General features: G+C 32.6%; 5 protein-coding genes across 8 annotated transcripts in view; 2 read left to right on the top strand and 3 right to left on the bottom strand.

Moving 5' to 3' along the window:
• LOC119830056 overlaps positions 1–1,384 on the bottom strand; it is a 72,778-nt gene extending 71,394 nt beyond the window's left edge. For all 3 annotated transcript variants that reach the window (XM_038352893.1, XM_038352894.1, XM_038352892.1), the window contains exon 1: positions 1,147–1,384. The gene's annotated coding sequence lies outside the window, so the exon portion shown is untranslated. The remainder of the gene's footprint in view (positions 1–1,146) is intronic.
• A 252-nt stretch (positions 1,385–1,636) lies between these two features.
• LOC119830315 (mitochondrial mRNA pseudouridine synthase Trub2) lies at positions 1,637–3,847 on the top strand. The gene is made up of 5 exons (XM_038353282.1): positions 1,637–1,833; positions 2,001–2,192; positions 2,435–2,651; positions 2,886–3,022; positions 3,522–3,847. The coding sequence occupies exons 1-5, from the start codon at positions 1,710–1,712 to the stop codon at positions 3,767–3,769; spliced, it is 918 nt and encodes a 305-aa protein (XP_038209210.1). The 5' UTR covers positions 1,637–1,709; the 3' UTR covers positions 3,770–3,847.
• A 3-nt stretch (positions 3,848–3,850) lies between these two features.
• LOC119830316 (PAXIP1-associated glutamate-rich protein 1) lies at positions 3,851–4,797 on the bottom strand. Its single transcript, XM_038353283.1, has one exon. It carries the CDS (start codon positions 4,705–4,707, stop codon positions 4,249–4,251), a length of 459 nt encoding a protein of 152 aa, XP_038209211.1. The 5' UTR covers positions 4,708–4,797; the 3' UTR covers positions 3,851–4,248.
• Positions 4,798–5,444: 647 nt separating this feature from the next.
• Positions 5,445–7,644, top strand: LOC119830045 (box C/D snoRNA protein 1). 2 transcript variants are annotated; one of them, XM_038352878.1, is made up of 5 exons: positions 5,445–5,639; positions 5,734–6,005; positions 6,337–6,655; positions 6,835–6,987; positions 7,211–7,644. In XM_038352878.1, exons 1-5 carry the CDS (start codon positions 5,624–5,626, stop codon positions 7,480–7,482), a joined length of 1,032 nt encoding a protein of 343 aa, XP_038208806.1. In that variant the 5' UTR covers positions 5,445–5,623; the 3' UTR covers positions 7,483–7,644. The 2 variants fall into 2 exon arrangements, with proteins under 2 accessions (XP_038208806.1, XP_038208805.1); XM_038352877.1 differs by having other exon boundaries at positions 5,729–6,005.
• On the bottom strand, positions 7,641–9,675 carry LOC119830044 (nudC domain-containing protein 1). Its single transcript, XM_038352875.1, has 2 exons — positions 8,299–9,675; positions 7,641–8,149 (listed from the first exon to the last, which is right to left on the bottom strand). The coding sequence occupies exons 1-2, from the start codon at positions 9,539–9,541 to the stop codon at positions 7,656–7,658; spliced, it is 1,737 nt and encodes a 578-aa protein (XP_038208803.1). The 5' UTR covers positions 9,542–9,675; the 3' UTR covers positions 7,641–7,655.
• Between the last annotated feature and the right edge of the window lie 10 nt (positions 9,676–9,685).

Genomic DNA, 9,685 nt, shown 5'->3' with positions numbered 1-9,685 from the left:
AGTTTATTTAATGCATATGAAATTTGGTACAGAGATAGATTATGGTCTCAATTTAAGCACAAGCTACTTGTTACCTGAGTACCACATGAGTCACGCCACAGGTTACAGCTAGTTTCACTATAAAAAGTTTTCACAGGATCTAACATATGCTAAATATTCTGTCGGTCAAATTATATTCAGCATATATGCATAAGTAAAAAAAAAATATCAAAAAACATTATCATAAAAAACTGTACTTAACAGTTAAATAATGATAATTCTATTCAATAATATATTCATTCAATAGATGCTAAATTAGCATACAGATTGATCAAACTATTGTATAATTTTTTATCAATCAAAACACCACTAAATGTTGAGTTTGAATAAATAGTTGCATGACGAATTTGATAAAGAATTAATGAAATTACATTTTTTGAGATTATAAAATTTTTGTTTACATATTAATTAAAAAATATAAGTACCACATCTGTAAGTTTTGTGATATAACACAAATTAATCAATAAATATATATTAAACTAATACCAATATAATATTACATCCACACACATTCATTTTTAAATACTTCATTATTATAGAAATTAAATTTGTGTTGTTCCGTTAGTTAATAAAATAGTATTTTATTAATTATTATAATATTATTTGATTTTACTTCTTGTAACTCTTAAAAAACAAGTTATGAATATTACTTTCATGTGATTTAATTAGAAATTTTGTTAATTATGATTATTAACAACTAATTTATCTTATTAGATTTGTTAGGACTATACTTGTTTGCATTTTAATTATGAAAATTAACTACTACAGGATATCCAACGAAATTTGTTGTGTTGGGAACAATTTCTGTAACTTACTTATTATCAAAATTAAATACTCTGATTACCAAATTGGGAAAAGTCGCAATTTCAAACACTTTAGTCGTATAATTGTAACAAAAAGTAATCATTATTTATATACCATTGGGCTTTATTGGGTGTACGCTAAGCATCAAACTAGTTATTGTGGAGGGACATTCAATGGAGTCCGTACATGTTTCGGAAGACAGCAGAATATAACACAACTTGCAAACTGGTGTTATATATGAAAATTACACTCATAACATTAAACGGTTTAAACATTAATCAGGACAATAGTATGCCAACTTACCAATAACAATATTTCAAACGAAATCACATCACAAACTTTTGGATATTATACCGTCAACACAAATAACACACGAGTCTTGATGGGACAATATGTTTACACAATTGTTTTTTCAGCCTTAACAAGCAATAGATAAACGCTATTGTGGAAGAACATTACAAAATAAGGCTAACACTGATAAATACGGACACGAGCCAATCTTTCGGCCATTACTTGACACCACAAACTAACGTCACGGCAATTGGCGTGCGAGCGTGTCGCCCGTTTTAGACATTTGATTGATGTTGCCATAAGGAAATATTTTTTCCCAACGGCTTATTTAAGAAAATATGAAATTCAAAAAATACTACTGCAGAAAAAAATAATTGATTTGATATAATGACCTATTTAAACACTTGAAAGCTTAACATTAAAATGGGAATAGAATAAAATACCAGAACAAAAAACGGTATACTCTCATGTTAATTAAAGAAAGTCGATTCGCTTCACTATACGTCAAAAATCATTCTAAACGAGTTTTGAGCATTGTCCAAGAAAATCAAAACAAACAATTTTAAATTACTGCAATGGCGAAAATTCGTGATGCAGCATCGGCATTTAAAACATTAAACGGTTTAGTATGTGTTTATAAACCTTCATGCATATCAATTCCTGCATTACAACATAGAATTGTTTCTAATTTATGTAGAGGTTAGTGCTAGCGATTATTTATAAGTAAATTAATAACTTCCAATTTGGCAAATGTACAGTATTTTAAATCGATACTATTGATACCATCAAAAATAATACATACTCAATAAAATAAATATAAAAATAAGAAATAATACACACTTTGTCTCAAAAAAATTTCCTTGCAGATTTAAACGCGCTACCGGATAGACCCAGAGAACAACGTGTAGAGATTGTAGGCGCTACTAATGAACCCATGAATGTCAAAATTGTTCCAAATTATGCTGACGATCCTTTAGTTTGCGGACCGAGATACATAAAAGAAGATTTTAGATGCAGTTGGGCAACATACTTGGGTTTATTCAGTAGCGGTGTTCTATGTAAGGCATTGCTGTAATATTTTAATATTTTTTCTTGAAATAATATCACGTTTTTCGAAGTCTGAAAAAAAATTGTTTGTGAGCGTAGATAGTGGATTATATTTTAATATTCTTTCATACAAAAACAGCTTATATACTACATGCACTTATTATTATTTATACTTTTACCCTACAGTCATAAATATTTAATAAGTTTTTTAAAACCCCATATTATTAAATTATAACTATACATTTAATTCTAGTATTAGGCATAAATGATGGAACAAAGTTAACCTACCACATAAATATTGGAAGACCTACAAGAGCATTCAAAGTTCACGGACAGCTGGGTAAAGCTACAGATACATACTTCTGGAACGGTAAAACTGTGGAGCGTAGCACTTATAACCATGTGACACGGGTGAAAATTGATAAAGTTGTAGCCCATATGCAAGCTGCCCATCAGAAAACTATGTTTGAGTAAGATTGCTTATTATTGTCACTAAATTTATTAATTAAACACAAGTATGATGATTGTGGTATTTGTTGTCCATTAATAGACCATTAGCATCAGTTTTATATATAAAATAAGGCAATAACTAATGATTAATAATTTTATTTCAAGCTAGCTTTATGGTATAATTACTTCAATCAATAAAAAACATTTGCTATTATATATTGTGAATATGAAAACAAAATCAATTTATTTTATAGATTATCAGGTCTTCACATGGAATCGCAAACCACATACGAGTTAGCTTCACAAGGATTAATAAGACCAGCCAATAGCAAACTACCAGTACTCTATGGAATCAAGTGTGTATATTTTGAGCCTCCCAACTTCACACTGGGTTAGTTCCACTCATAAAATAAATAATCATCATCATCATCAACATCAGCCCATATATGTTCCCACTGCTGGGACACAGGCCTCCTATGAGGGTTCAGGCCATAATCCACCACGCTGGCCAAGTGCGGGTTGGCAGATGTCACATGTCGTCGAACTTTTAATTCTTGGACATGCCGGTTTCCTCACGATGTTTCCTTCACCGTTTAAGCAGTGTTGATGTTATCCACATGCGCAGATAAATTGAAAAATCAATTTATTTCCTGCACGCTCGCCCGGTCTCAAACCCCGACTTATCGATTTTGAAGCCCGAGGTTCTCACCACTGAGCCACCACTGCTTCAATAAAAATAAATAATAATATTAAACATTTATTTAATAATAATATACTCCACAAATTCCCCAAACAATCGGCATACAAATTTTTATATTACAGGTATAATTTTATAAAAAACTAAGACCCTGTGCTTGTTAACATAGACTAAAGCAAAACCTTTTTTTCAGAAATTCAATCTGTCAATGAGTACGATAAATACCTCTGGACTATAATACATGACCTTGGTGTTCAATTAAAGACCTCAGCCTACTGTACAGGGGTACAATGTATTCGACATGGCAAGTTCAACCTAGAAGATGCATTATTAAGGAAACATTGGAAGTTGGAACACATAATACAGAACATGAGAGATTGCCAGCAGATTCTTGATGCAAATGAACAGATGGTCAAGCAGAAGTCGGCACATCTTATGTAGTAATAGTATAGTTGTTAATGTATGTAATGTAATGTAACGTATATAAACATTAGATTTGTTATGTAAATAAAATTGTTGGAGATCATTAATTGTAATTGAATTATTGTATAAACTGAGTCTTTAAAAAATTTAAGCCCCAGGATGTTGAATCAATGTGAATAGTGTAAATGTTTATTTTTGAGGAATCTCAGTCAGCCATCAGTTACTTCTTTTGAAGAGATTAATTTACTCATATAATCAAATAAATTATATATCAGCCATGTTCCAACATATCATCATACAGGAAATGTTACAGGCATAACAGACTTTGCATAAGCTTTCTTAAATAAAATACAATCTTATAATATTGGGAATATAGGCCCTTCCCTTATGTATTAAATATAATACGCCTGGCTTTTAAGTTCTTCAATGATCATCACCTTCAAAATATATGTAATATCCAACCCTTTTACTTGCTTATATCACTCGCTGAGATAATATCAAGTACTATTTGATTGCGAAGTTGGTGTTGTGGCTTGCTTTTCCAATTGCTCAATCCTCTTGTGCCTTATCATGTTTGATAAAATACCATCAAACGAAGTGGTTTTCTTCTTAGCTGAGCCTCTAAGCGTATCTTCTCCTTCCCTTCTTACTCGCAAATGAAGAGAATTGTGCACCATCTCATCCATGAAGTCAAAGTCCGATTTCTCTTCCCTAACTGGCGAGGTTTGCATCGCTTCGGGTTGATTCTCTTGGCTCACTGCTACGGGTGAAGGAGCCCGTCGCCCGGGACATTTCCACTCTAAATTCAATGTTCCTTTTATCTCTATTGTCTTATAAAGTTCTTCCAGTTCATTTGGGTCTGGCATCCAACTTTTTCCGATTGTTATACCGCATTTTGAAAGCTCGTCATCCGAACATGGTAAATCCCAATCGTCTCCTTGAATATCAGAACTCATATTTAATATTTAACAATTTAATACAGATGAATTTTAAATTTTTCGGTATTTGTTTATATTTTCTAAAATACCAAATGACATTGATGGAGTTATGACAACAGAGTAAATAATATTCTACGTGAGTATACACAATAGGCATTCTGTGTTATTAATCACGTATATTATTATATCACCTATGTATTATGTATGTCACCTACGTTATTCTATACTTACAAAAGTATTATAGATGTTTTAAACTGTAATTTAACTACAAATTGATACGCTTAAATACTATCATGGCGATCTCACTAGTAAACACCCCATAGAAAAGCGGTATGAAACAGTAGCATGCTATTGTGTTTCCTTCGGTGAGTGGTGGAACCGAAGGCCTGCTTCATTTACCTCACCCTTCCCAGTCTATCCCTTCTTTCCATTCGTCAATCCTTTACCTATCCCTTACCCTTTAAATACGGGCAGCGCATTCGCAAAGGCCCTACGTCAGCGAATGTTCATGGGCGTTGGTGATCGCTTACCATGGGGCGTACCACCAGCTCCTTTTGCCACCTTTGACATTAAAAAAAGTCCATGAAGTAAGTACCTAAGTAATTTCTCTTTTTTATTTTGCTAATTCGACAACACTTCCCGATTTCTAGCCCAACACTTAAGTCACAGATAATGTAATGTGTACCATACAACTGATCACCCACCTATAAAAGTTGAAGTTGACAGTTAATACTGACTGACTGACGTCTGACTCACATATTTGTCAAAACAAGGATCAAGCATGCTATCGTACATGCCGAGATTGATAAATCAAAACAAATGAAAATAACCCTTAACCTATCTTCATTCACGTTTTTAATTAAAATTTAAGTTCATTAACATTTTAAAATGGTGTTTGGAAGCGTTTCGTCTTCATCAGATAGTGAATCTGAAAATGAATCTATTGCAAGGTTAGCTTCGTAAAAGTAAACAAATCACACAATCTTATAAATATTATTATATTATTATATTATACCTATAACAATCTTTTTTGCATTAGATTAGGTGATTGCGAGGTATGTGGGAAGAATAAAGCCAAGTATACATGTCCAAGATGTGAAGTCAAAACATGTTGCTTAGATTGCGTGAGGATACATAAAGCAGAATTAGAATGCAATGGTATCAGAGATCGAACCAAATTCGTTAGAATGAAGGACTTTACAGACACCGATTTGCTTAGTGACTACAGGTTACTGGAGGAATGCGCTCGATTTGTGTATGCTGTAAAGAGAGACGAGAAGAAAAAGTTTACTAGGATCGACAAAGACTTGCCAATTGTAAGTAGATTGTTTTTTTTATTAATTTGATACAAATATTACAAATTTAGAAATTAATGCTTTGACTACAGTCTGCTAGAGATAAGCTGTTGAGACATTGGATAATATAACATAACAATTATGTTTCAAAAATTTCTCTTAAGTCTTGAATTCTTGACTAACAATAAAAGTTAATTATTGAAATAATCGAGTTGTATTTTGTATAAATATAAACTACATGCTTTTGGAGTTTTGTCATTTGAGAACATTATTATGCAATGGGTGATTAATAATTGGAATATGACCAGGAAAATGAAACAGCTTCATTCAATTAAAATTATTTAAATTTCAGCATTTATACAAACTCAAGTTGGCAGCAAGGAAGAGGGGTATAGTTTTACAATTTTTAGCCAGAAACTTTACTAGGAACCAAGTGAATACAACAAAGTATGAATTTAAGAAAAATGTAATCAATTGGCGAATAGAGTGGATGTTTCCAAATGTGGAAGGCAATCCCTTAAAGTTTGTTGATGAAAAATGTCCTGAAAATAACAAGCTATCTGATCTGTTAGATAAATACTTGAACCCTGATGCAGCACCTTTTGAAGGGTCTAAGTTTTTAGCGTTTTATAAATCAGCTGGTCTTAGTGGTGTGAAAGTTTTGTTAAAAGGTAAATACTTGTAATTTAAGAAATTGACTAATTAAGTTTTCTACAGTAAAAACTACTTGGGCTAAAAACCCATATATGTATTTCTGTTTTTGATATCAAGACAATATCAAACAACATAGTACTACATGCAAGTAGAATTCTGAATAGAAATTTTCAAGAGTATTCTTCATATTTTTCAGCTGAAAAAGTGAAAGGGTCTCAAAAGAAGTTTTTTGAACTGGACCCAGCAGAATCAGTGTGTGAGAACTTATCTGGTAAATGTATTATTGAGTTTCCCATAGTGTTTGTGGTGCTTAAGGACCATGCATACAACTTTGAAATTATCACACCAGGTAATTTAGACTTTAATATATGATTTGTTATCTTTCTCTTTTTGAAAATTGTCTAGTTTAGAATATTATACATTAGTATTATTAGCTTTACTGAAAATTTACGATTATTTATTGTATGTATTTCATAACCTTGTTTAGTTATTTGCATTAATTTTCTGCAATAAATGAATAATAAATAAAAAAAATATGACGAAATTTGAATGGAACTAATTATGTTTTACAGAAGACGAATTTGACTATGACAAAAGTGAACATAGTGGGACAAATACTCAAGAAAGTCAATCTAATGCTAATGGTGACAGTAAGCCAGAAAGTAGTAGAAATGGTTATAAGAAAAGGTTGTTGCTTACTGAAAAGATTGCACAAGAGAAAAAGGAAGAAATAGAGAAAGAGATTAAGGAACAAAGAAAGAAGAAACCTAAAAATCTATTATTCACCACTGGATACTCTTCAGAAGAGAGTATAATAAATACTGATAGTGATAATGAAACTTAAATTTATAAAGTAAATAATAATTTGAAAATTAATATAAAAATCAGTTATTATGGAACATGCTATTGATAAATGTTCTTAGAGGTTTTGTATACATGTTTGATTTTCCATTGACTTGTAAATACCTGACCACGCTATGAAATAAAAAACAATCATACGATTAAATAACATTTTATTTATAACATTTCAATAACAAGTAACTTTTTCTCTGTGAGAATAAACAAATATTCGTTAGTCGCATTTATACCCAGGACTTCACCATTTTTTTCAACATTTAATACATATTGTTGGCCAACTTTGACATTCTTCATTGACCCACCCGTTCGTTTTCTTAATTGACAGTCCGAGTTATTCGTACTTTTATAAATAAACACATGCCTTAAAGCCTCACATACTACACTGTAGGCAAAATTAGGTGGACATGTTACAAATTTTCTGTTCTGCTTCGATGATTGGACGTAACCAAATGCCATAAGGGTGCCTTGATGCTTAATGGGCCAAGTGTCAGCGTTTATAAGTTGAGAATATGGCTGCCAAATACATGCATCAACATCATGTCTTAAGCAGAGTGCTGGTACTTCTTGTGTTTCCAGTTTGAGATTGAATAAAAACTGGTGTACACTGAGGGGAACTCGGTGAGTTATCTCATGATTTATAGCATCCAACCGAACTGAAAATAACAATTGAGAAGTTATTTACATTGTCACACTATGATATTACTTCCACTTTAATATCTAAGAAATAATTTATTTTATCATAAAATAAAATTTCATCAATAACAAATTATCTAGTGACATTTTTCTGTAGTAATATACATACCTAATACAGTATCTTCTTCAGATGCAGCGTCACATTCCTCCAGCTCCTGTGTAGAAAGACCTGGCACAGATTGATCTGCTGTTACTTCAGTCTCTGCACATAAGTGCATTAACCGTCTATGTACTTCCTCCACCAGACTCGGGTCCAATATATGCTCACCAGTCTTATCCCCACCCTCGATCAGCTCATCCCACATCATACTTTCAGATTTAGTTATCAAAACATCAACTTGTCCACTCTCTCCCACATTCCATGTAGTCAACTCACTGTCAACTTTATTTTTCATCTTTCCGCACACAAAATCTTTACCAGCATAACTTATCTTTATATTCAGAGGAGATACATTCACATGTAACAGTTTCTTATCAAAATTGTTTTCTAACTGTAAAGTTATTGTTATGTCATCTGCAGTTTGAAGCCATGTGTAAATAATCTGCCGAGGTTGCTCCTTCTTGGGCTCAGATATATCATTCTCTGAATCCAATGTGAATTTAAATAAATTATCTGAAGCTATATATAATGCTGAACAGCTTCCTTCAATTGCTGCATAATGCACAATGCCTTTACCTTGGACCTGTTTCAATGCAGCCTGCACCCACCCCTGACCATCATTTTCATATGTAATCCATGTTAAAACTGAGTTAAAATGTTTATCGTTCTGCTCTATAGACTGGAGTAGACAGTGCAGCACCTCTTTATTATCTTTACTTTGTACTCTTGAATCAACAACTACAAAATATTTTCCATCTCCAAGAGCCAAACTGGAATGTGATGTGTTCCAAGTTTGCTTCTCCGTTGCCGGTTTGTTCCGTAACCCTGTATCCACAATATGTAAATAGCCTGTACCATCACTTATAACAGCCAGTGTACAAGAAGGAAATAATAAGCACAAGTTGAAATGGCCCGATTTCCTCTCAACGTGCGCTGGAACATCGTAGACAACGGCTTGTTGGAATGTACTGTTAATATTCTCAAACGTGATGTTTCGAACTTGCTGATTATTATCTATATAATAGTAATTGAACGCGTGGTCCCAGTGATCAATTATAAGGTGATTATGAAGCGCAAAGAGTTTAGCGTGGACGAAGGAGTATTGAACTTCATCGGGATATAGCCTATCTACTGGTGTGTTGAGTTCTAAACTGTGTTGGGGCAGAGCATTGAGATTTAACTTGTATCCTTCGAATTCGTGATCCAATAATCGGCGATTTGGACGTAGTTCCACTAAGTTAGACGGAGCCATTTTCTTGTACTTCACGCTTATTCTGAATGTAGCAAACTGTAATTTATATTTTAGTTTAGAGCAATGTGTTTGTTTGCACCGCAAATATTATTTTTATTAAAATCATTGATGTACATGACACATGACAATTTTAATTGACAGCAG

The sequence above is a fragment of the Zerene cesonia genome, chromosome 11 (assembly GCF_012273895.1).
Source record: "Zerene cesonia ecotype Mississippi chromosome 11, Zerene_cesonia_1.1, whole genome shotgun sequence".
Taxonomy (NCBI): Eukaryota; Metazoa; Arthropoda; class Insecta; order Lepidoptera; family Pieridae; genus Zerene; species Zerene cesonia.
This window is presented reverse-complemented; position numbering and strand designations above follow the sequence as displayed.

Excerpts from the sequence above, each read along its gene's own strand:
- LOC119830045 (XM_038352877.1), top strand. The coding sequence starts at position 5,578 with ATGGTGTTTGGAAGCGTTTCGTCTTCATCAGATAGTGAATCTGAAAAT. Across the intron at positions 5,640-5,728 it reads GAAAATGAATCTATTGCAAG|ATTAGGTGATTGCGAGGTAT; the intron begins GTTAGCTTCGTA and ends TTTTTGCATTAG. Across the intron at positions 6,006-6,336 it reads TCGACAAAGACTTGCCAATT|CATTTATACAAACTCAAGTT; the intron begins GTAAGTAGATTG and ends TTTAAATTTCAG.
- LOC119830315 (XM_038353282.1), top strand. The coding sequence starts at position 1,710 with ATGGCGAAAATTCGTGATGCAGCATCGGCATTTAAAACATTAAACGGT. Across the intron at positions 1,834-2,000 it reads TGTTTCTAATTTATGTAGAG|ATTTAAACGCGCTACCGGAT; the intron begins GTTAGTGCTAGC and ends ATTTCCTTGCAG. Across the intron at positions 2,193-2,434 it reads ATTCAGTAGCGGTGTTCTAT|TATTAGGCATAAATGATGGA; the intron begins GTAAGGCATTGC and ends ATTTAATTCTAG.
- LOC119830044 (XM_038352875.1), bottom strand. The coding sequence starts at position 9,541 with ATGGCTCCGTCTAACTTAGTGGAACTACGTCCAAATCGCCGATTATTG. Across the intron at positions 8,150-8,298 it reads TGAAGAAGATACTGTATTAG|TTCGGTTGGATGCTATAAAT; the intron begins GTATGTATATTA and ends TGTTATTTTCAG.
- LOC119830316 (XM_038353283.1), bottom strand. The coding sequence starts at position 4,707 with ATGAGTTCTGATATTCAAGGAGACGATTGGGATTTACCATGTTCGGAT.